Below are 26,658 nucleotides of genomic sequence, written 5' to 3'. Positions count from 1 at the left end.
TAATTCTCTAAATTAATATCAGTTCTACCTGAGGGTGAATTAGGAAAAAGAGTTCTTAGTGAGGAATGTTGGGAGAGGAGAGGGACAAGAGGAATAGGTGATTGATTGTGGGGCCTGGAGGAAGGAGGCTGAAGACAAATTTCCTGTATTGCACAATTTTACTGACAGTGCCTTTTGAAAATTTTCACTCGAATGTAGGTATTTCTTTGTCTTCCAGCAGATCCAGACACACCACAATGAACAAGCCAGAGCTAGGCTAACTGTCTGTGTAAAACTGAAAGATGATCTGTCCGTTTCAGCCATTACTGATCCCTCGGTCTGGCCCCCACAATCAGTATCTGCGTGGAAGATGAATAGCCTGGCGGCTCTGTGGTCTGGGCTGCCCACCACCGAGTAATCGGACTCCCGAGGCTGAAGGTGAGGATGATTTACTAGAGGCTGTCATTTCCTCTTCCACATGCTTGTGGGGTCCACTCTGGTGTGGGTTGTTGGCCATCCCTCTACCTCCCTGCCTCCCTTTCCTCTCTCCTTTGCCTCTCAGCAAAGCATAGCACAGGCTCCTCTACTCCTTCCTCAAGCTCCAATGTGGACCTTGAATCCAAGGTCCTCGATGACTTCTACATAGGGATCGAAGATCTGGGATTATTCCTGGTTTCAAACATTCTGTCCCATTGTAAGACCCCATGCTCCATGTGTTATACTGAAAAAATAGGGTCACTCTCATTTTGTAAAAATAGCATAATAATAATTTTATATTACTATTTATTGTGCTAGATTTTTTACACACTTTAACTCATTTAGTCCTCAGAAAACCCCTATTATATAGATACTATTATTATCTACATTTTTCAGATGAAGAAATTGAAGTTCAGAGAGGTTAAGTGACTTGCATAAGGACACTCAGCTAGTCTGTGTCTATGACTCAGACCCAATTATGACTCATTCCATGGTATTATCTTATTAAGGTTTTTATATTCATGTAATAAAACAATAACTACCATTTATTGAACACCTATGATGTGCTAGGTACTGTTGCTAAGGTTTTTACATGCACTATTCTCATTTGATTATCATAATGGTATGAAGTTGGTACTATTATTATCCCCACTTTTTAAATGAGGACATGGAGGCCCAGAAAAGTTAAATAACTGGCCCCAAGGTGACACAGCTGGTAGCAATGGGTCTGTGATTTAAATGTGTGTCTTTTTATCTCCAATATCTGTCCTCTTAAACACAGGTTGAGCACCCTAAAATCCATCCTATAGACAGAGTCCTAAAATGTAGTTATGATTCTTATCTCCACTTGACAAATAAGAAACTGAGCCTCAGAGGGGTTTAAATGACTTGGCTAAGACAAGTGTGAAAGTGGCAGAGACAGGGCATAGAGAGAGTGATGGTGGAGCAGGAGCATGAAAGCCTGACTTTGCAGATTTTGAGGTATAGTTCAGCTTGGATCTGCTTCATGACAAGCACTCCCCCATTTCTCTGCAGATTCTCCCTGCCAAGATCCACAAGTCCAAGGTAAGGATGGCAGTCACAGATGGCCCACTAGCTAGAGGGAAAATGATTCTAGGCCCAAACATGAAGTCCAAAGAGAAAAAAAACCCACTTAATTCTTAATTAAAATGGACTCAAAGTTAGCTTCCCCTTCTTCATCACGTTGCTTAGTGCAAAGCAGAATAAAAGACTAATCATAAAGGCCACAGCTCTAGCACCATTGCAGTTTACGAGCAAAGCAAGATTTCAGCCCAAGAAAATAATGCTTGTTTCTGTGTCAGCTAACTCAGCAAAGCTATAAATGCATTTTCATTATAATAAATTTATTGAGATTTGAAATAGATACCAAATAATAGTTATTTTTATTAAAGTAAGGCTGTTAGATTTTTAAAATCTGATATACTCGCATGGGCCACATCTACACGTACAAAATAAAGGAAAAAAATTGGGGCAATCGTCTGAATAATTGAACTTATATTATCCAGGCACTTCTTTCATTTCTTCCTTCCTTTTTACACAAATAGACAGTTGGGATATGCAGAAGCAGAGTGGGTAATGGAAAAAGTATAAGTTTTGAAGGCAAACAGATCTGAGTTCAAACTCTGGCTCTGCCACCCATTAGTCTGATGACTTGGTAACTTAAGCTTTTGAAAGCTCACTTTCACTGATCTGTAAAATGAGGATATCAAATTCTACCGCAAGGAATTATTGTGAAAATTAACCCTGATAATGTATATAAAGTGGCCCATAGAGAAGGTGCTCAATAAATGATAATTATTACTGTTGTTATTACAGCAAATGGTTGGTATTAGTGCTAGAGACACATTTAATCATGTATAGTAAAGTCAGTTACCTCAAGTCCGGCAATTGAGTTCTGAGTGCTCACTGACAGCTGCAACCCCAACCTTTGCCTTTCCAAATACATTTAGCTCAAAATGTCTCAACCTTAGCAATGTTGGCATTTGGGGCTGAATAATACTTTACTGCGAAGGGGGAGAGAGGGGAGCTGTCTTGTGCATTGTAGGATGTTTAGAAGCATCCCTAGCTTCTATCCACTAGATGCCAGTAGTACTCTCTGAATCATGACAATAAAAACTGTCTTCAGACTTTGCCAAATGTCCCCTGGAGGACAAAGTCATCATACCACCACTTCTGCAGAGCCTCCCTGTGGCCTATAACTGGAATTGCTTTATTCCTTTTCTGAGGTCTCTTAGATAAAAATTTGCAGGAAACAAGACATTCCTATTCTTTAATTGTATCGCACTATTAAATCTTATCTTTCAAAGAAAATTGTAAGGTTTTGTTGTTTTATTGTGTTCTCCAAAGTTTCTTGCATAGAACAGACAAGTAGGAACTCAGCAAAAATGACTTTGCTTGCTCATTTTTTCATTCATTCATTCAAAAAGCATTTGTTGAGTGCCTTTGTGTGGCAGGAACTCACTGGGAGTTGGACATCATATAGGAAAAAAAGGCACAGTACCTCCCCTTGAGAAACTCACAGTTTAGTGAAGGAGACAGACTAGTATGATGTGATATTTGCTACAATAAAAGTGGTAAAGAAGAGGGGCCCTCAACACAGACTGGCAGAGACAAGGAAGGCTTTCCTGAGGAGGCAACTTTTGAGCTGAGTTTGAAGCATGAGTAGGAGCTAATCAAATTAGGGGGAACTGATTGCTAATATCTAGTAATCTGTTAGATGCTTTTGTGGTATGAGTTTCATAAATATGCTTCACAAGACTTTTGACTCTTTTCACCAGAGAATCTATTTTTATCTTTTTTTTTTTTAGGGGTTTAATAATGCATGATTTTTATTCTCTTGCTCTGAAAGTGTGTAAAGGAAAAAAAAAATTAAACCAAGGAAAATAAGGTATTATGGGCCTCTTGTGCTTTTAAAAAGGAAAAAAAAAGTACCCACTAATTTCCTCAGATATAGCAGGCTTAGTGGTCCTCTATTTTGAAAAGTTCTTAAGAACGGTCTTTAAGGTAGGAGGAAGAGGGAAAGCATCCACTAGTCCTTCCCAGAATTTAAATAGTGGGCAGTAGACATTCTTTATACCCAAAAACTATGGCAGCAGTTCAAATGTGACCAAGGTAAATGTAGAATGAAGATGTTCTAAACACAGCTAGGACTCAGCAATTCTAACACACTTAAATCATATGATTACATTTTGGAAGAAAATGCACAAAAACCAAATAGGAATTTTGAGATTTTCATTGGATGGTAATCTTAATGCTATTAAATTCACAAATGTGCTAATTTAAATACCCAATTCCTATTTATCTAAAACACACATTGCAAACATACAAATATCTATTCTCTCCACATGTCAGCGCCCATTCATATGGTTTGGAAATGAGGAGAATAGATTCCCCTTAAATTGCAAGTCAGCAGGTGTTTCTTTACAGTTAACTTTAGCAAAATTCATACAAAATAGTAATTAACAATGATCTTCTTTACTTGTTAACTCACAAGGAAACACCTTCAAAACTGCATTTTGTTAAAGTTTCTGTACTAAAATGTAGAAAAACTGAACTACACAAATATTGAAAAGTTAAAAATTCCTTAATTTTTTATTCCTGGTACCACTACCACAATTTACAGGGCAATATACCTGATGTAATGAAAAGAAAAAGAAAAAGACAAAGCTACAACAGATAAAAGACCTCAGGAATGTACATCTAATTGACACTACATTGCATTAATCAATAGCTGCACTTTTTGCAAACTGTGGCTATGACAGTCCTGAACAAGAAGGGTTTCCTGTTTAAGCTGCAGTAACTTTTCTGACTATGGATCATCGTTCCTTCTGTGGCAGATTTTTACAGTTCCTCTAATGCATTTGGGACGACTGTCTCAAAGTAACCTGCAGCTTTCCTGACAACTCCTCGCTCTCTCTCCTGCTAAGAACTGTAGCCCTTTTCTGCTGTTTTTAGAACCTTCTGCTACCATATCCACCACTTCCACCACCAGATCCATAATCACCACCATATGGACTGCCCGAGCTTCTTCCACCAAAACTGCCCCCTTTCATGGGTCCATAATTTGATTGCTGTTGTCCACTATAATTTCCAAAATCATTATAGTTCCCACCACCACCATAGTTACCACCTCCAAAATTTCCTCCTTCATTGTAACCATCATATCCTCCTCCACCACCGCCATATCCACCACCTTGGTTTCCATATCCTGGTCCACCACCATAGCCCCCTCTACTACTATAACCAGGACCGCCTCCATAGTTGCCACCATCACCTCCAAATCCATTGTATCAACCATCACCTCCTCCATAACTACCTCTGCTGCCACCACCTCCACCACCATAGCCTCCTCTTCCACCAAAGTTTCCACCACGGCCAAAATTACCTCCACCACCTCCAAAGTTTCCTCCACGACCCATAAAGTTGCCAGATCCACCTCCCCGACCTCTTTGCGATCCAGCAGACTGCATCTCTTGTTTAGAAAGGGCCTTTTTCACTTCACAATTATGCCCATTAATAGTGTGGTATTTCTGAACAACAATTTTATCAACAGTATCATGATCATCAAAAGTTACAAAAGCAAATCCTCTCTTTTTTCCACTCTGCCTGTATTCCATAACTTCTATGGTTTCAATCTTGCCATACTTTTCAAAGTAGTCTCTCAAATTATATTCTTCTGTATCTTCTTTAATACCACCAACAAAAATTTTCTTCACCGTTAGATGGGCACCAGGCTTTACAGAATCCTCTCTAGAAACAGCTCTCTTTGGTTCCACAACACGCCCATCAACCTTGTGTGGTCGAGCACACATTGCTGCATCCACCTCTTCGACACAAGAGTAAGTCACAAAACCAAAGCCCCTAGAACGTTTCGTTTGGGGGTCTCTCATTACCACACAATCTGTGAGTGTGCCCCATTTCTCAAAATGTTCTCTTAATGTAGTTTCAAAGCTCAGGCCACCAATAAACAGTTTTCTCAACTGCTCTGGTTCCTTTGGATCATGGCCCTCCTCCCCCCGGCGGCGGCGGCGACGGCCGGAGTCGGGCTGGGGGCGACCGGGCGGCGGTTTTACCTCCATTTTGAGCTATTTTTATCTTTTTAACCCAAAAAACTAACTAGTAGGCAAGTGTTTGGTAAGCCTGGGGCAACAAGTGTGCATGCACATGCATGTACACACTAATGAAACTGTGGAAGGAGACTGCTAGCATTAGCTGATTCTCTCTCCCTCCCCACGTAGGAACACTTCTAAATTAAGGCTATATTATTTGTGGTTGCAAGTATTGACTGACCATGTTGGACTTTGAGGGTAACTTATCTATCATGATTGATCAGTTGGGATACAATCAGAAGATTGTATTCTTCTGTGTATCAGAAGATTCTGAGATACAATCAGAAGACATTTCATCAGACTGTTTTATTCCTTTTGAAGGCATAATCTTAAAACAGAACTTACTACTTAATTCATTTTGTCAAGTTTTCACCTCAGTTGACTTTTTCAAGTAAAAATATTTAGTTTCCGTCAATTAGGAGTGGGAGGAAGGGAGCCATCTGGCATATCTGGCATATACAATGAGTCCCAAACTTTTCATCTTGTGATTTCAGGCAGCCTGGAGTTCATACAAGCAGATTCAAACTTCTAAAGGATCAATCCCCATTCTCAACAGTTTATGAGAAACCCTTCCATGAAGAAAGCAATGATGGCAAAAAACTCACTTAGCTTCTCTAAGATCTCCTCATCTGTCATCTTGGATTTTTTCCTTTGCCGATCTGTGTTCCTGTACAAAGTACTGGAATTGGCATTCTCAGCGGAAGGTGGTGTGACCTCTTTATTTGGTGCTGCTGGTGAAGCAATGGATTCAACCACGGAACGAGTGTAGATCTAAAAGACAAAACCCAAAAAGTTCTACAATTAAAACAGCAGGCCAAGGAAAGAGTATGGTGTCAAGGTATTTTCATATCAATGAGTTTTTAAAGACAAGTGGTTTTCTATTAAAAAAGAACTCTTAGTAGCTTCAAGTACACAGCCCTTGAAAGATCTTGGGAGCTAGTCTTACGAGGTTCCTATATATGCCCTGCTGTATTCTGTATTCTGGTCTTGGTGCCTCTGCATATGCAATTCTTCCTACCTGGTTCACATGGATTTCCTTCCCTATGTTAACTTCTCTAGCAGTTTTATAAATCAGCGGTTATCTATATATTGTTGGTATTGGTATTATTTTCTAGTTGTTTAATGAGCTAATCTTGTATCCTCAAACAGCAACCTCAAAACCTGGGTCATATCTTATATTCTAGGTCTGGGAACATGGGAGATGCTTAATAGGTACTAGTTGATTAACTATATTTTAATTCTATAACTGCTCCAAAGCACACCTTTTGAATCATTTGGAAATAGTCACTTGTGACTTACTGATTTTGTATGCTCTGGTCTTGGTGCAATAACTGGTGGGGGCTCATTGTCATCTTCTTCTTCTTCCTCTTCTTCATCTTCTTCTTCAGACACAGGAGGAGCCAAAGGAGGCTCAGATGCTGTTTTTGTACTCTGGTGACAAAACAAAGTTTAAAGACCAGGTATTAACTCCTCAATGCTTTTCTTCAGAAATAAGACAAGGGAAATGAAATATTTAAGTATGTAGGAATAGGAGGGAACTACATCTTTTACAAATGAGCAGAATCATCAGTAATTTGGTGGCCAGGACCTGCTCACATTCAGAGATAAATTTATGTCACGGTTTAAAGGACCATGAAGTCTAAAAGATTATTTTTATTTTTCACTGAGATCAAAAACAGTGAACTATTATTCACTTGATATTTTAAAGGTCAATGTTTTAAAAAATACAATAAAACATCAAATTAAGTGCCGTTAAAGCCTTGAATCTGTACTGGGCAGATTGTCAATGTTGATTGACAGTCTGTCAACTTGAAAAGGGCTGTTTTCTGCCTAAAGATCAGAGCATACATATAGATATGATATTAATACTGCTCTGTGAATACTCACTAAGAATAAACAAGCCAATAAATGTTTCTTCCCTGTGCAGCCTCCTGGAAAGAAGCACTCAGAGAGTAATAGACATGAAGATCTAAGAAATGCCCATCCACATAAATAACTACTCAATATTAACCAACAGGTAAATGGTGATTTACAATGTTTTATAAACTGTAATAACACCACCACCACCAACAGCCATAGTGCCTAGGGTCAGTTCTTGATCATTCACATTACTACAGTGGTAAAATGGTCCTAAAGTTGGATTTTGAAAGAACCATAGCCATGATTGTCAAAGTATGATCTCCCAATCAGCATCATCAGTATCATCAAGGAGCTTGTGAGAAATGCAAACTCTCAGGTCCCATCCAGACCTATGATTCAGAAACTCTGGAAGTGGGGCCCAGCAATCTATGTCATAACAAGCCTTCCAGCTGATCCTGATGCACGCTCAAGTATAAAGACCATGAATTATGGTATAGGACTGCACTGTTTAATATGGCAGCAACTAGCCACACATGGCTATCGAACATTTAAAATGTGCCTAGTCTGAATTAAGATGTGTTGTAAGTATAAAGTACACCCCAGGTATCATATACTTAATATGAAAAAATTGTAAGATATTTCCTTAATGCTTTTTATATTGATTATATGTTGAAATGCAAATATTTCGAATATAGTGGGTTAAATAAAATAAATTATTAAAATTAATTTCACCTGTTTTTCCTACTTTTTAAAATATGGTTGCTAGAGAATTTAAAGTTACATATATGGTTTGTATTATATTTCTGTTGGACAGTGCTATTTTACGTGGTCTTTGGGTTTTGTTTTGTTTTACTTTTGTGTATTTATTTATTTCGTTTCTGTTTATGCCATTGGGTGTACTGGCCCAACATAATCCTATAACAAATTTTCATTTCTTGAGGACAAAGCTCCTAAGGCAGTTATAGGCAGCCTATTAATAGAGTATTACATTGAAGGACCTCAGTCTGTGATTAGAAACTCAATGTGGCTTTTCTACAGTCATACATAAACCTATGGTGGAGTCATAAGGCATAATCATATATCTGATGGGAACCTGCAAGATTTATCTGAGAATGAAGACAACCTAGAATTTATAAACAAGTATTTGTAAGAATATTTGATTGCCCTGATATAGATGCTGAGTGGTTTATAGATTGAAGTTTATATGTTTATTGGACATCGGTTTTCTTCTTTATGTACCTATATTTATTCTTAATTCAGCCATAACAATTGGGCTATTCTTTTATATTATGGCTATGTGAATAGCAACATATGTTAATAACATTTAAGTTTCCAGATTAAAAAATCACTTTCTTTTCTGTTTTTTTTTAATTTCAGCATATTACAGAGGTACAAATGTTTAGGTTACACATATTGCCTTTGCCCCACCTGAGTCAGATCTTCAAGCGTGTCCTAAAAAAATCACTTTCTTCCTGTGAAATACTAATTCTTCATGGTACTTCAGTGGGCACAAGGAAAAATGGCCTTTGGGTTATTGGAATTTGCTTTGATATTATGTTCCAGAAAGTTTTGCTCTATCTTATGCTCACTAGTATCAAGAATGCACCTAATCATTGTTCCTTTGTAGAAGGGCAGAACCTGCATATAAGCTGAGTACTTTTTTATATGGCAAATGGTGCTCTTTAATCCATTAGGCAATACGAGGGGGATGATAAGCTTGACATGGGCCTATGAGAATGTTTGAGATCAGAAATAAATAAATGATCAGCTCTGAAAAACCACAAGAAAACTGTAAAATCTCAATTAACTAATGTCTAACTGTCTAGTTAGATAATATTTAGACTTTAGTCATTTAAATTTAGCATTTATAGAAATTTCATTACATTAAAAACAAATTGTAGGTTTGATTTTCTTATTTGGCAATAATTCTTGAGTATTCACAATGATTTACCATGAAATTATACCTAACTATAAATTAAATGTTACTGATAATCAAATAATTTCAAAACCAATATTTTAAAATTCACTTCAAAAATTTACAGCAAAAATATAAAAAGTGGGATGTGGAGTCCTTTAATATATTTGAAACAATGCACCACTTGGCCTCCAAAAGTGAGAGTATATATAGTCTATAAGGATCTAAAAATGGCCACAGTGGCAAATATAATGACTCAAGATCTGGTCTTCTCCAATCCTTAGACTGGTACAAAGGCCAATCAGTGCCTACCAGCCAAGGGGTAAGCTTGCACACCTCAAGTCTTGATATTTCACTATATAAGATCTGTCTGCAAAATTTCACTGGCTATTTCTTAACATTCATTACTATCTTCACTATTCTAATTTCAAATGGAGGACATTCCTCATCTCCAAGGATGGGCTTGGGGGACTATTGGAAAACCTGAAGGTTTTTGTCCTCTGAAGGTTTGTGGGGGAGGAAGAAGACAGATATTTCTGTTTACCTCAGACCAAACACTTATCCTGTCATGTTGGTTAGTTGACTGGGAAGAATGTGGCCTTCAGTGGATAGTATGTTTTGAATTATGGTTGGGCCAGGGATTACCCCCCAGCAATCCACCTAGAACACTAGTTTTTGGTACTGAGAACTAAACATAATTTCCTGCCCCTGTGTTAAAAAATACTGAACCAGGCATCCTTTCCTATCCCTGTGTATATAATACTAGGACTGGGCATATTTTCTTTTCCCTGTGTTAAACAATATCAGGATAGACATACTTTACTGTTCTTATGTTAATACTGAGAATAAGCAAAAATAACATAGCTTCTTACTTCAGGAAATATTTGCTTTTAGAAGATATTGTGAACCAACTAAAGCAGTTTACTTATTAAGACTAACAGCTTGCTCACCAATACTTGCTTCAAGACCCTCACCTGCTGTATTCACCAGTACAAAGCCATTTTATCATAAATACTACACAATCTTAACCTGCTCCTCACCTTGCAAGACCTGCCTTGCAATCACAAGCCCAGGCTCTAAAACCCTATGAATATTTTCCCCTGATGTCCCCTTTCCAAGATTCTATGACTCTATCAATGTAGTGCTTTCATGCTGCTGTAAGTTTAATAAAGTTTACAGCTTTACCTGACTTACAGATTTTTCTGGAGGTCTTTTCTGGAGTCAATGGTGTAATATTTCTACACTCTTCCTTCCAGGCTGAGAAGGATTATATCTAATATTTCTAAACTTGTAAAAATATAGATAGGTAATGAGTAAGAAATATTTTTGTCTTATCAAAATTAGATATTTTTTGACTCTTTTATTATACCACACATTGGGGCAGGAGAAGTAGTTCTTAATCTGACTTGGGTCCTGGACTCTTGAAATTCTGAAGGATTTGGCCTGTCTCTCCAGAAAAATACAGGTAGACACATGTTTTTACATATATAATAATTTTTAAAGTTCATAGATCTTCTGAAGCCCACCCATGGACTATAGGTTCTGAACCCTGCTCTAGAGAGCACACTAGCTAGAGGAACTACCTTAGGAAACTCCCTTTTCTTTAAGCTTAATTTTTAAAGGTCAAACACTTGGAGGAAAGGCCTTTGAAGACTTTAGATAATACAAAATGTATTAATAGCTTGGGGCCGCTTTTGGTGCTTGTTTAAAATGCAGATTTTAGAGTTCTACTCCAGACCTACTCTTGGAGTGGAGCCCTGGAATCTGCAATTTAACAGACGGCGCAGGAAATTCTGATACACACTGAAGTAAGGGAACTACTCAATCTAGATGAACAAAATAAATCAGTACTGCAAATCGAAAAAGACCAATCTGTCAACTACACACCCAGTTTTTCTAGGCAAAAATGACATATTCATATTAATGACGTTATCTTCCAGTTGAAATACTAGTTCAGGATTCTAAATACATTGTTTTATTCTCAACAGTATAATAAAAATACGAAACTTAAAAATTAGCCTCAAACTAAAGAGTAGGTCTCTGAACAGTATTTGGAATTTAATACACTAATATCAAAGAAGCTACCACAAGTATGCAGTAAAGCAGATGTCATATGACTATGGGAGGGTATCACTGAATTCAAAACTGATTACAAAGCCATGAGTTTAAAACATTTAGAGAATACAACATTGCTTCCATTTTAATTCCCAGTTACTAACTGATGCCAAAATTTGTGATCGGTTCAGGCTATGTCTATAAGGGGTAGTTAATTCAATTAAATCAGAGTCTATAGGATAGCCAGGTCTGCTGGGAGTGTTTCTGACACCAAAAAAGGCATACGCAGTGTGAAGTGCACTCTCCCCCAGAACCATAAGGAAAACACAAGGTGCAGTTCTTCGTTCCTAAGAAACTGAATCCCACCGAAGTGATCCAAACTGAATGTCAGGGTCTAATTCAGTTCATTCAATCAACAGAAATCTAGCCTTAGTCAAGCACTTAAATTCATTAGCTCCAGCCCTTTAAACTCAACTGTCCAATAGGAAACTTGGCATCATCCCACAGAAATCTGCATCTCCTGAAAGAATCTTCATCTTTTTACCCACCTACATATCAATTTAAGCCTGCAATCATCTTTGACCTCACCCTTTCTTCCAACATCCAATCAATAATCTGAACATCTCTAGATTTTTTGAATCTAATCTCCATTCCTTCTGCCACTACCTCACTTCTGGTCCTGGATGCTTACAATATTCCCCCAACTAGTCTCCCTTCATCTGGTCTCACCTTTTGTCCTTAATTCATTCTGGACATCTGCTGTCAGATTACTCTTCTCAAAGCCTAAGCTTTAATCATTTAATTCTCCTGCTCCGAAACATTTCAAGGGCTTCCCCCTGCATACTGGAAAAGCTAAATTCCTTAGAATACCATTTAGGGGCCTCCATGATTCAGCTCCAACTTAACATTCAAGCTTATGTTCTGTGATTCACTTTCTTGCGTCTCAGTCTTCATTCAACCCCATGACCCTTTGCCTTGTTCACCCCACCAATGTGCCCTTTCTCATGCTTTTCCTTTAGCTTAGGACGCCCCTCCCAACTTCACAGATCCAACTCTCATCTGACCTTTAAGATCTAGCTCAAATGCCACCTTTTATATGAAACATTTTCTAACTCAACATTCAACAAATAGATGCCAAGTGCCATTTGGTATCAGACACAGAGCAGACAAGGGCCAGCTTCCCTTCCCCTCTGTAGCAAAAACCAATCTCTTTTGTCAGAATTCTCATAGCAAATGGACATATTTTATGGTATGTAATACTATACATATTGTATTGTGCTTCTTTATGTTCATATCTATCTTCTCCTATGAGACTGAACACCAAACTGCCTATTGCTCATAAGGAGGCATTTAATAATACATGTGAAATAAGTAAATATCTAGTTGTCTTATCTCCAAACAGTGAGAACATCATTTTGTCCTGATTTAATGGAATATTTTGGCTATTATGTAGACTTAGTTTTAATTCAACTTAGTTTTAATTCTATAAGCAAGACCAACAGAAGCAATCTCATAAGAAATAGTTTATATCTTAGAAGAAAATAAAAACCAATACATAGCCCATCCTACCAGGTTGGTGTTTCAAATAACTGACCAAACCTAAAAAAAAATAGGTAATTCTTTGCCAGGGTACCCAGTCAGGATTGTACAATATGATATTAATTAGTAAAGGAGGTAAAATATGTATTGATCATGGAAGGTTGGCATTTTTCTCTTTCCCACTTTCCTATTTCCTCCCTTCATGCGCTGTTATCAGTGTGGCCCAGGAAACTGTCATGGCAAAGAAGAAGGAAGAGCAGAAATGACCAATCAGATGGGAGGGCCACATTCTGTTCTGTTTTGGGGAATCTGAGCAAGGGACAAGTACCATGGCTTCATACAAGCCTCATGTATGTAGAGAGTGAGCTTTTCCTCTTGTTGCCATCTAAAAATAATAAAATAGTAACATATTTAATAAACACATATTATGTGCTAGGTAGTATATTAAGTACATTATATGTATTATTACATTCAATATTCACACAAGTCCTAGGAGGTTAAGTACTGTTATCATTCCTACTTAAAGCTGAAGAAGTAGAGGTGCAGAAGAGCTAAGTTACTTTCCCAAAGTCACGCAGCTAATAAGTGGAGGAATCAGATTAAATGCCCATATCCAGAGTCTTCACTTCTTTTTTCATTTTGTTTTTAATTGTGGTAAAATATATATAACATAAAAGTTACCATCTTAACCACTTTTAGTTGTACACTTCAGTATTATTAAGTGCATTATTGTGCAACCATCACTACTATTCATCTCCAGAATTCCTCATCTTCCCAAACTGAAACTCTATACTCATTAAACAACTCCCCATTCCCCCTCTCCCCGGTTCTTGGCAACCCCCATTCTACTTTCTGTCTCTGTGAGTTTGACTCCTCTAGGTACCTCAAATAAGTAGAATCATACAGTATTTTTCTTTTTGTGCTGGCTGATTTCACTTAGCATACTGTCCTCAAGGTTCATCCATGTTGTAGCATGTATCAGAATTTTCTTCCTTTTTAAGGCTTAATAATATTTCGTTGTTTATATATACCACATTTTGTTTATCCCTTCATCTGTCGATGGACACTTGAGTTACTTCTACCTTTGGCCTGTTACGAATAGTGCTGTAATGAACATGGGTATAGAAATATCTCTTGAAGACTCTGCTTTCAATTACGAGTATATACTCAGAAGTGGAATAGCTGGAACATATGGTAATCCTATTTTTAATTTTCAAGAAACCACCATACTATTTCAGAGCCTTTACTCTTTACCACTAATAATCTGCTGTTGTTACACTGCCTGCTCAGGGTGATGTCAAGCAGGCCAGCACTGGTCCTCTAGAAAAGGAAAAATCAGCTTGGCCATCTATGACTTCTTAAATAAATACTTAGGAGATTTTCACTAATGCTAATTATTTCACCCCTAAGGAAGTAAATGAGGCAAGAAATAATTTACATCAGAATATCAAAATGAAAATCACATTTGAAAGGGAAGCCTTGCCTGAGATCATTTCTTGTCTAATGTGTGTAGGCATTCTTTCAGATACTATAGCACTTCCAAGGACTAGGTTACTTATTCCAAAGACTTTGTCACATCTCTGATAAAACTATCTATGTGACTTTGGGCAAAGTCACTTCCTTCACTGTACCTCAGTTTGTTGGAACAAGTGATAGTAAAAGGTGTACTGTTGTAACCTTAGCTAAGTTACTTCATTTCTCTAAAGCTCACTTTCCTTATCTGTAAAATGGGGACAATGGTAAGACTTACTAAATTGGGTTATAGGAAAGATTAAATGAATATAAAAATAATATTAGCCCACAGTGTACATTGTAAGTGTTCAGTAAAGAGAAGTTGCTATTAATATGATCATTATTTTCAAGATTCTATATGTAAGAGAAATAGAAACATTTGTCCACATAAATCCCTACAAGTATACATTAGTGATTGCCTGGGGTAGGTGGGGATTAATTGCAAGCAGGCATGAGGGATTTTACTGGGGTGATGGACATGTTCTAAAACTTGATTGTGGTGATGGTAGCATAGGTATATAAATTTATTAAAACTCATTGAACTGTACTCTTAAAACAGGTGAATTTTATATACTTAAATTTTACCTTAAATTTTTTTTTAAAGATTCTATATCTCAAAACTAGGTCTGTGCAATTATATTCTATTGGCTCTCTGGAAACACTGATCATGAGAAACAGTTTTCAATTTTTCACTTACCGAAGGATGGGCTGCTATGTATCCATGTGCACTTTTATCTGAAAAGTGAAAATATAGAGGTCACCTTTGTTTCATAAATACTGCCTCGTTTAGAGACCATATTTAAAAATTAAAACTGCTTGCTTTTGACCAGACAGAAATTTTCCAATTTAGCATTAAATAGATATTATGACCAACAACGTACTTTTTCTTAAAATAGCTTACACCATTAGTTCCTCATCATATTCTCACCAAGTCATTTGACAGATATAATGAAGGCCGCCAGTGAATCTCATCCATAGGGAAGAATGTCAAGATTACCTACTCTTAATTGATACGGTTCTATACATCTATAGTAGTCCTCCCTTATCCGCGGTGGTTTTAGCTACCTGGAGTCAACCATGGTCTAAAAATATTAAATGGAAAATTCCAGAAATAAAGAATTCATAAGTTTTAAATTGTATATCATTTCAAATGTAATGAAATCTTGCACCATCCCACTCTGTCCCACCTTAAATGTGAATCCTCCATTTGTTCAGCATACCCACACTGACTGTTATCCACCCAGTAGTCACTTAGTAGCTGTCTCGGTTATCAAGTTGACTGTCAAGATATCGCCATGCTTGTATTCAAGTCACCCTTATTTTACTTAAGAATGGCTCCAAAGCACAAGAGTAGTATGCTGGCATATTGTTATAATTGTTCTATTTTATTATTAGCTATAGTTAATCTCTTACTATGCCTAATTTATAATTTATACTTTATCATACGTAAGCATATATAAGCAAAAACAGTGTGCATGTATGTGTGTATGTGTATGTATATATATATGTATATATATGTATATATATGTATAGGGTTCGGCACTATCCTCAGTTTCAGGCATGAACTGGGGGCCTTGGAAGGTATTCCATATGGATAAGGGGGGACTACGGTATATCTAGGATTTTCCCCCCTTTCCTTTCTCCCTCATTCTCTCCCTTCCTCCCTCCTTTCCATTCCTTCCTTCCACCGTCTCTTCTTATCTCCACCTTTTCCTCCTCTTCCCCTTCTATCCTATTAGTCTCAACACTAGAGCATTCAGAAAACATACAATGAGTTTCACTCAGCTAAATATAGTGCAATAACTCAAATACTGTTGAGTTCTAACATAGTTGTCAAGATTTCATCTTTGTAAGTTGAAAGAATTTGTCATATAAAAATAAAAGTGTTAAACAGCAGTGGCTGCTTGGAGGAAAGAACAAGCTTTGAGAATCTGAAGGGTATTAATGGTTACACTAAAATGATTTCTTGAATGCATTTTCAGTTTTAGTTGCCTATGGTTTTAACATAGAGCATGGCTCTTGATTTCCTCACATTAAACATTGTTGATGTGTCACGAGGATCTCTTAGACATTTTATTCCATGTGGAAGACTAAATATCATAAAAAGTTCTCCTGGATGGCTTTCTTTTAAGGGTTTTGGCACTGGAAAACAGTGGTTAAATTATATTGTCATTAAAAAAAGAGTTCAATTTAGCATGTAAATTGCCATATGCCTTCAAGTTTGAGCTTTGATATTTGATATTGCCAAATCAGATACTCCTCCCTTTCCAAGTGTATCCTTGAATTATTCTCAAAGAAACTTAAAGCCTGTCGTATACTAAATCCAGTGCCAAGAGGTAGGTGCACTTTATAGCTGGGGTACTAATGATAGTATTTTCTTCTTTCTCTAGATGTTAAATAATAAATTGTTCTAGAGAAATAGCCTGGATTGTCTTTCTCAAAATGTGAAAGTATATTTCAGTATATACTTTTCAATTGCTTATAGTGCAAATTTGAACATCAAAACTTCGAACAAGAGTCAGGTCTACACACTAGCAAATGTTGTCAAGATTTGGCAGTAACATGGATATTTCAATTTGTATAAATGGCCAGACATGGTTTATTTTTTTCAGTCTGATTTTGGGGTCTGATCAAAATAACCTGACACCAAAAAAATTTCTGCTGTATTATCATGGTGCAAATCAATGAATCTGAGAGATAAATTTCCAGAGACCATGGTTTGACCCATACACCTGTTACTTCATGAACATATCACAAAGCCTGATTGTAATCTTTATACCAGTAAAGAGACAAAACAATTGTGACTGCCAATCCAAGCTAACAACTACTGCTTCACTGAATAATTCCTTATTTGGGTCCTAAAAACACTCGAGTAATATAAATCTGCTAACATCAACCTCAAATTCCAACTCTTCTTTTGGTTTACTTATGCTGAAGCCATTTGGAGAAGGTACTAGTACTGACTTCGAATGTTCTACACACATTTTGTTCTAATAATGAAGCTCTAAGATTGGAATGACTTCTTCACCTTTTCATACCTTAGACTTCCTCTTACCTCCTGATGTAAAGCTCATGTATTTCTGGTTGTTGACTGTTTCTTTGGAATCATAGAATTTGAGAACATCTAGGACAGCTTGTGGGTTCTTCTTCTGTTCCAGTTTTGTTATGTTGGAGGTTTGGAGTAATCGTGCCCACTGCTCAGGAATTCCCTGTGGACAACCAAAGGGAAAGAATGGCAGCTCAGAACATTTGGCAGCAGCATTTTCACGTTCCAGTAAAGTTCTTCACCAAGAAGCCCATGCTACCTGTAGGATTACACTTGGGAAACTGAAGTTACATTCTAGATTTAAAGTTAGTAACTTAATAATGCAATCATTCTCTTCTCTAATTAAAACACATAGGTAAAACTAGGATCCAACTTAAAAAGGGTGGGTGGGAGTATGACTGTGATAGAAAAAAAAAGCGCATGAAAATCACCTCCATATTGACTCTGCTCATCCATGAAATGATGTTTACGGCTTAGCTTATTTTGTTCTGGCGACTCAGGGCAGACATAGCAAGACTTCTCTAAATTTGTGCACAGTGTAGTATAGTGCAAATCAATGGGTTTTATACGACTGGAATAACATATGCTGTTTCTGGGCATGTTGTAATCAGAATATATTTTAGAATAAAAGGAAAGCCTCACCCTTGGTCAGTTTATACTTTGCGATTGCACAATGTAATTTTTTGGGTCTGGAACTTTAATATAAAGGCAGATTGGGAGGAGACAAAACCAGAATTGTGGAGGAGCAATAACCACTGAGATGCTAAATAGTAACATTAATGCTGCTTTGGGCATTTCCCCTGCAGCTTGCTCTAGGGCATGCCCTCCTTCTCTCCTCCCTCCCTCCCTTCCTCCTCACTTCATTTATAGGCCATACAAAACCTGGGGACTATGAAAATCATGCCAAAGCCTTGAGAGAATTTATAACAATCTGAACCATTTACGACAGAGAGGAGGGAGTATTTGGATATCTAACCAAGGAGAATTGCAAAAATTACACGGAGCGGTTAGCTTTGCATTGAGCATTCAACATTCTTTCCCACATCTTCGGCCTACAGATGTCCCCATTTCATAATTACCCAACCTCCAAGAGCAACTTGGAGAGAGAAACAGACACACTCACTATTCCTGAAGTGCATCCAGACACAATTTTTGTGGCTTTGTCCTATGAAGTCTCGGCAAAACAATGTGTGACGTGGGCCTCCAGAGTTTGGGAATGACAACAAAAAAGTGAGATAAGCCAAGCAACAACTCTACTGTACACACATGAACCTGCTGCTGCAGTGCTATGACATCTCAAAGAAGCACTTTGATGCAAGCTTCTTTTGGGCCTGTGACGCACCTCTGGGAGCTTCCCTGGGCACATCTGTGAGCCATAGAGATCTGGCTGTAATGGACGTAAATAAAGAAAGAAAAGAAAGTTAAAACAGAATGTGGGACAACTTAGAAGGTGGGAGGAGATGAAACCAATGGGTCTGAATGGGGGAGTCCCTTCTAAAGTGGGGCAGTTATGAAAATAGGGAGGTATTAACTAAATCAGGGACAGGACAGTCTACAGGACAACAGATTTAAGAGAACAGAGAAAACGACAATGTTCCAGCAAAGTTTGGATGTATAATTCCACTTTTGGCCAGATGCTTCCTCCATAAATATGTAATAATAAGAGTTATCATTAAGTGACTGGAGAAATTACTAAAAGGCAGAAACATGAATTTGGAGGGAAGAAGGATGGCATCATGAAAATCTTTGACAATAATTTGTAAGTTGCTTTTATAATTGAGTGATCACAAGTAGCCAATGGCCATGTGATGAACTTACAAATTTCAGTTCCCAATCTGGTTAACCAATTTCAGTTTCACATTGAAAGTGTGTGTGTGGCTAAAATTCAAAGGATAGCTATGTGGTAATGCTGAATTTTTGCTCTCATTGATATGTTCTTCTACGCTTTGTAGCTAAAGTCATGGCTGGCTTACAGAAAACTAGATAAAGGATGTTCCCACACAGCCACACTCTATGTTTAAGATTCTTAGACATTTAGATCAGGGAAAGGGAAACCATTCCATCTCAAGCCATATATGAATAATTTCCATTTTAGTGCTACAGTTCCAAAATCCCACTTCCCACAAAAAAGATCAGATATAAAGTGACAACGTTGTCTAAATAAAGATATCTCAAATGCTATAGAAACATGCTTTGACCCAACTGGCTTGATTTGGGATATACGTCCTTGATTCCTGGCATTGGGGTTACTCCAAGCACAGTAAAATGACACTTGTACATGCATTCATCACGCAGTTTGATGCTAAAGCCTTAAGCCAAAAATTTGAACTCAGGAGCCCATGCATGATCCCAGTTCTGATTCTAAGTGCAATTAATAGCATTTGGTTAATACTGTGATGGCCAAAGGAGTTAAGTGTTACAAATTGAGGTATGCATTGCACATAACCACCAGAGCAGACATCACTGGCATGATCGTTACCATAATCATTAGAATATTTGCAATTATTATACATTCCTATGGCACTTCTAAACTTTTGTGATAAATAGTCTTGTGATCACTAGACAGCAGGAAAAAATGCTGTCAATTGCAGAAAATCCTCCAGACAGCTATACTTACCACGTGACTACAGTGCTGACATAATTTCTTTTTTCTAAGTTGAGACAAACCCATTTATCGATGAAACCTGACACTTAAATTTGAATGTATGCCACAAAGGCACATAATCAGAGAGCCATCTGATAACTCCAAATTGAGGCACAAATCTTAAAACTTAGAGATCTAGGAGTTTGAGCATCAGAAGCAGGAGCACATATCAATGCCTGACCATGTATACGATAACAACTAGATGTACATCAAGCTGGGGATTGTCCAGTGTAGCCCAGGAGAATGGCAGCATGATATAACAGGCCAAGCATTTATCTTATCATAAGAAATGATAATTTATATCACTCATACCATTTTTCCCTCTGATTGACTTGAAGCGACCGTCACAGGTCTAGAGGTCTGGAAAGGGGAGTTCTGAAGTATTTGGGACAAAAATGGCAATATAATGGGTAAGGACTTGTAATAATTTAATACCAAATATCTCACCTCCCAACCTACTTTTAGCTTCAGGGTCCAAGTGTATGATCAGGTGTACAGGATTATATGGGCCATTAGCCATAGGGTAATCACCAAGCAACACACCAAATCAGTGTCCAAACATTCAAAATAACAGGCCCTTGTAAGACAACTGGATTAGACAGTTCAACGAATTGCTCAAAATTCAACCTCAACAACCACAATAACCAAATTTAGCAATATGATCCCCCCAACACACAATGAATTCGTGGTACTGTGGCAATTAGGACCCAATTCTAAATCCTACCAATAAAATGACTTTCTTAAAAACTTATTATTTGGCATTTTTAAACTTAATAAACATAATAACATAGTAAATGTAAATCATAGGTTAAAATAGTAAAAAAAAGGCAGAATTTGGTATCTTTAAAAATAATGTGTGGACAGTAGTTATAAAAGATAATCAAGATAACAATAAAGTACTTCCAATTTCCAAATCTAGGCTGTGTCTTTCTATATATTCAATGGATTTCTAACAATTGATTGCTTCCAAATAGCTGTTTTATTTCAAATTGTGGGATTTTTGGGGGGGAAGGGTATTTGTTTGGTTTGGTTCAGTTGTATCCAACTGCTTTTCCCCGTTGGAAAGACCGCCCATCACATATCCTGCTCCATCCCTCTCTGATTGGTTCTTTGGGTTCTAATTGACAGCAAAGTGAAAATGACTGGTGCTGCAGTCAGCAAGATGGTGGTGATTCACTTTCTTTCATTTACATTCAGAACCCCAGAAGGACAAAGAAAGAGCTAAAGATAGAGATATTGTATCACAACATATCAAGTAAGTTGGAAAAGCAGAAAGAATAAAATATTGGAAATGAACCAGAATGTCACATGAGATAACTGGAGGAGCAAAATGTCACATCAGAAAACAAACAAACAAACAAACAAAACACACAAGAGTTAAAGAAAAAGAGAAAAAAATTTGGAATGACAACAATAAAACATAAGTTTAAACAGAAGAGAAGCACAGAGAAAATAAAAAGGTCAAAACTGGAAAGATAAAGTTCTTAAAAAAGGGAAGCATTATTAGCAAAACTTTTATAAAGTTTAAGGGCTTTTCTTGTATCAAATGTAAGAAAGAATAATTATAATCTCTTTATGACTCTTTTAAAATATAAAATTTTTCAGATTATAGAAATTACTTTTTTTCTGGTGGTGATGATGGTGGTGGTAGTGGTAATAGTGAGGTTATAGTTTCTAAGTGTAACTAAGAGAATATTCTGGAAATATAGTAAAGGCCAACCTCAAACTCAAGGCCATTTGAATAAGGTCTCTTACTCCAATGATGAAATTGATTAAATCTTACCTATCTCCACTTTATCAGTGTCACTATTTCTTAACGTTCTCTTCTGCTTGCTACTGAGAACGCAGAAATAATCAGCTCACACCACTTTACGAGGCCAAGATATTTACTCAGTTTCAATTTCATTCTCACATTGCTTACTTCCAGAATTGAAAAAAATAAGATAATTAGACTGTCAATTCAGCAACATGGTTTGTTTTTCCACATCATATTACTTTGCTCCTTCTTTTATGTTTTTCACTTAATCGTGTGACACAGTCTACTCACTAACCATCATGTTATGAAATAAGAACTTCAACTATTTAACATCTAAATTTCTCTCTGGTTTACAGCCCAAGAATTAATGGTGATAGTTCTATCAAAGATTTTTTTCCGAATGCGTTCAAAATTACTCCTCGTTTCAGAATGCACATTTTGATTGAGTTCCTTACTAGTATGGAAAAAGGTAGTTGACCTTTCTTGGAACTTATTTCTAGTCATATCTTTTCCCTCGTCCATCTAAAAAAAAAAAAAAACCACTGGATCTTAAAAGAAAGTATAAAATGTCATAGATCTGGGATCTTGTGCTATGTAAGCACTACGAATAAATATACTTATTAATAATCATAAAAACAATCTATGTTCTTGAAATCAAAGGGAAGAACAGGTCAGTTTTACAGAGATTTTGGTTAGTGTGGTTAGCTGATCTGGGTAATCCAGGTTTCAATGTGAAGCCTGAATTATTCAGATGGATTGTCTTCCTTGGCCAAATTGAGTACATGATTCTATGATTCATTTTGCGTGCAAAAGAACAAGCTCAGGCAGGGTCTCTCTATTGGGACTACATTTTCTGTGCCATGGCAAATTAATATTAATATTTTCAACCAAGTTGAAGACAGGACAGCAATTAGACATTTAAGATGGACAAAATAAATTTGCCAATGTTGCTGCCACCCTCTATTTCCATCTATGATCGTCTAGGCAAAGTCCATCTTATTTGGAATCATCAAAAACATCGTCTGACATTTTGGGACATGGCATTTCTTGCTTGAAACCTATTTCCATAAAGGAATCCTTTCATGGCTTACAAAACAAAATAAGGAGCTTACTTACAGTGAATTCCCCGGTGACTGCATCAAACCCCACATGAATCGTATGCTCAAAGTCTGAAGGAAGAGAGATCTCTGGACGCTCTTTCTCTTTCTTCTTATTGGCTAAAGGCAAAATGTTTACATGTATTTATTTGGGGTATAGTTTTGGTATCCACAAGTTATACAATTAGGTTCATCAAGAACAATTATAATGTTGAAAGACAATTAATTCTAACACAATTTTAACAATATTTCTTCAGATATTCCTTCCAATTTTATTTGCAGAAGTGGCTAAGAATTTGACGAAAAATGTTATGTCCAAATAATTAAAAAATTTCCCAAACCCAATTTAAACAAAACCCTCATTTAAATTGATTTATGTCCTTTAACAGGCTAATGGTGTAACCAACAGGCAACTAAGGAATATTGTCTTTACTGGCTTTGTTGGATCAAATACTGCTTACTAAAGAAGAAATTCTTACACTCAAGTCAAACTAAGGCTTACTATTAGAAAGAAAGAATAGAAAAGAAAAGAATGTTATGAATTGTTTCCATGTTAACTATAGCTAAATATCAAGTGATTGGAGCCTCTTTCATTTAAATATTTATATTATAAAGTATGTGTGTGTATATATATATATATTTATATATATATTTTTAGGGGGGGTGGGGTGACAGTCTCACTCTGTCACCCTGGGTAGAGTGCCATGGCATCATCCTAGCTCACTGCAACCTCGAACTCCTGGGCTCAAGCGATCCTCCTGCCTCAGCCTCCTGAGTAGCTGGGACTACAGGCATGCACCATCAGGCCAGGCTAATTTTTCTATTTTTAATAGAGATGGGGTCTCACTCTTGCTCAGGCTGGTCTCAAACTCCTGAGCTCAAGTGATCCTCCTGCCTTGGCCTCTCAGAGTGCTAGGATTACAGGCGTGAGGCACCATGCCCAGCCTATAAAGCATATCTTAATAGACTTTTGGTCTTCTTTCAACAAGAATACTATTGCAAATCAATGATGTTACAAATCTATTTTTATCATTAAAAACATTTAAAATGATTTCCTACTTAGTACTTTGCTAGTTAAAGGCTACAAATTGCTGCTTTTTATTACTGAATTAATTTTATTTAGTTCTTAGAAAACTCAAACCAGTTCCTTGGTTTAGTCTTTATAGTTTGTAGCTATTTTCCCATTATATTGTGTCACACTACCCATTCAAAATCATTGCCTTTCTCAAGTAGCAGATTTTTCAGTTACACAGTTATGAATAAATGTATCAATAGCTAATAAGTTAAAAGCCTTTAAAGATATAATCACTAAAGAAATTAAGTTGAGAACTATAATGAAATTAGTCTATCTGGAAATAGTTCCCAGGAGGAAGTTACTGTGGAAACATTCTAAAATGGCATCTAGTAGCTTCTATAGCACACATATCAGCAAATTTTAACATGTATCTCTGATAAGACTGCTTTTCACACTGAAAAAATAATACCCATCCTCCTAATACTGGACAAGTCAGCATGAACCAGGTTTACCCAGTTGAAACCGATCAATTTCAAAATTGCCAGGGTGGTCAATTTAAAACATACTGGTCCGAAGAGATGTTGCCTTGGCCTGAATTACAGGCAACATTCAACTATATATGGATTACTGGTTTTGTGGGTTACCCATGATGAATTTCAAATTCAAAACTTTTCATGTTCAAATGCCATTATTATGACTTCTTTTCTCTCTCCACCCTCTCTCACTGCTCTATGTCTCCAGCCAGAGGACAGAGATATGAGGCAGAAATACGAAAATTTAGGTAGTGAGAGGGACCATACAGGATCAGGAAAGAAAGGCTGGAGGCAAGGGGGACAAGAGTCACTCAAAGCCTATGTCTAGCCGTGGAGCACATTTAGGACTTATTCTGAAAAAAATATGTGCATATTGTCTAGCTTAACCTCAGCACAGATTCCATTTTTACAGTGAGCCTATTTTAATGATGAACACTATTTTAACAGTGAAGTTTAGAGCTTTCTGCTGGTACTCCTAATTCCCTTGCATGTTCGTGGACTGTAGCTACCATTTATTCTTGTTCAACTACCATTTTTACTTGCTCAGAAAGGCAAACAGAACAATCAGCCTTCTGTTCTTGCCACTCCACTGAAGGTGTCTTAGCCACTCCCGTAATCTTTTTGTTATTTTTTTACCTGTCCTGATCTCCCATCCATGCTGGCCATGGCTAACCGTCTCTTTTTGCCCTTCCTCGACAATGTGGTCTGACTTTCCTCCTCCCTCAGTGACCATTCTTTCTTTGATTGTCATTGCTTCTCTCTCCTGTGCCTTTGCTAATAGAGTCTTTGGACTTCTGCAGTCCTTTCTCCATACTCATTCCTTTCAACTGCATCCACTCCCAGATACTAACTCATGTTAGATCATTCCCTAATCGGTGGTTAGCAGAGGTGGATCCAGATATTGGGGGATCACACACTTTATATAATTTGAGAGGAAGGCTTCCTTTAAGCAAAAAAAAAAAATTACAAAATTGTGGAGGGGCCCAGGGAGAGTCCCAGGTAAGTGAGGAACTCTGAAATAGCAGCTTCATCTGCTTTATAGTAACCAGCTCTTGGTAACCTTTTTGGGGTCAAAGACTACTCTGAAAAATCTGAAGAAAGCTGTAGAACTTCTGCCCATAAAAATACACTATTACACACACACATATAATTTTGTATATACTTTCAGAGGTTTATAATTCTCCTAGACTCCAGGTTAAAAGCCCCTACCTTAATCTATACCTCCAAACCTTATATAAATTTGGATTCATGGCCTCTCTTGCCAACAAATAAACTCTTGGAACTTTTCTATTAGTAGTGGCTGCATGTTTGTAGCATACTGACTTAGATGCAAACACTCCACTTTAGCTGAGTTATGTGCAGAACTGGCTTAATGATATCTCCCTAGAAGGCCACCTGATTGCCAGTCCCTTACCAGCCTGACCATGCCATTCCCTTCCCTCTGGGCTAAACATAACAGAGGCAGGAAGCCCAAACTTGCTCCTCTTCCAGTGTTCCCTATATCTCATTGAAATGGTACCACTAACCACCCAGATTAGAGAAGGAGTAAGGCCTTATACTCTTCCTCCTTTGGGAGGCTCTAAGCAATGGAAAGATTATGATTCCCCCTTTCAACTATGCAATTCAAATAAAAACAATACTAAAGCATAAAAAAGTTAGGAAGTCAAAAAAGTTATGTTCCCGTGATGATTAATTGGAATCTTTTTAAAAGCTATATATCCAAAAGTCAACTGTTTCCACATTTTCAGTGCTCCTGATTAGCTGGATGCCATATGCACCTGCTTTCTATGACTACGGGGTAGTCCAGCACTGGCCCAGCTGCCCAAACCAGAAATTTGGGAGTCATCTTGGACTCCTACTTTATTTCTACATTAATTGATCACCAACTTCTCTCTATTATTTCTCCCAAACTGATCTTGAATCCCCCATTGCCCATGTGTTAAATGTTCATGCTCCTTAGCATGATATCCAAGGGCCTGCATGATCTGCTCCTAGCCTATCTTTCCAGCCTCTATTCTTGTCATGGACTTCACTATCTATACTCATTCCATGCTCCCTAAACAGCCAGGTTTTCTCTTACCTCCAAGCTTTTCCACATGCT

The 26,658-nt window shown here is 37.3% G+C and overlaps 2 protein-coding genes across 7 annotated transcripts in view; both read right to left on the bottom strand.

Annotated features, from left to right (window-relative positions):
• PAK3 (p21 protein (Cdc42/Rac)-activated kinase 3) overlaps positions 1 to 26,658 on the bottom strand; it is a 272,401-nt gene that overhangs the window by 48,623 nt on the left and 197,120 nt on the right. For 3 of the 6 annotated variants that reach the window (XM_012645260.1, XM_012645252.1, XM_012645243.1), the window contains 5 exons: positions 23,029 to 23,129; positions 17,522 to 17,675; positions 15,164 to 15,201; positions 6,885 to 7,016; positions 6,191 to 6,356 (listed from right to left, as the gene is read on the bottom strand). In XM_012645260.1, coding sequence (XP_012500714.1) covers positions 6,191 to 6,356; positions 6,885 to 7,016; positions 15,164 to 15,201; positions 17,522 to 17,675; positions 23,029 to 23,129 — 591 coding nt within the window. Of the gene's footprint in view, positions 1 to 6,190; positions 6,357 to 6,884; positions 7,017 to 15,163; positions 15,202 to 17,521; positions 17,676 to 18,854; positions 18,900 to 20,468; positions 20,532 to 23,028; positions 23,130 to 26,658 lie in introns of all 6 variants that reach the window. The other 3 variants (XM_012645221.1, XM_012645227.1, XM_012645235.1) reach the window with 3 other exon arrangements.
• HNRNPA3 (heterogeneous nuclear ribonucleoprotein A3) lies at positions 3,288 to 5,555 on the bottom strand. Its single transcript, XM_012645269.1, is given in 1 exon segment — positions 3,288 to 5,555. A coding segment is annotated over 1 exon segment (1,128 nt). The 3' UTR covers positions 3,288 to 4,427.

The sequence above is a fragment of the Propithecus coquereli genome, unplaced genomic scaffold (assembly GCF_000956105.1).
Source record: "Propithecus coquereli isolate 6110/MARCELLA unplaced genomic scaffold, Pcoq_1.0 Scaffold104, whole genome shotgun sequence".
NCBI classification, from domain to species: domain Eukaryota; kingdom Metazoa; phylum Chordata; class Mammalia; order Primates; family Indriidae; genus Propithecus; species Propithecus coquereli.
This window is presented reverse-complemented; position numbering and strand designations above follow the sequence as displayed.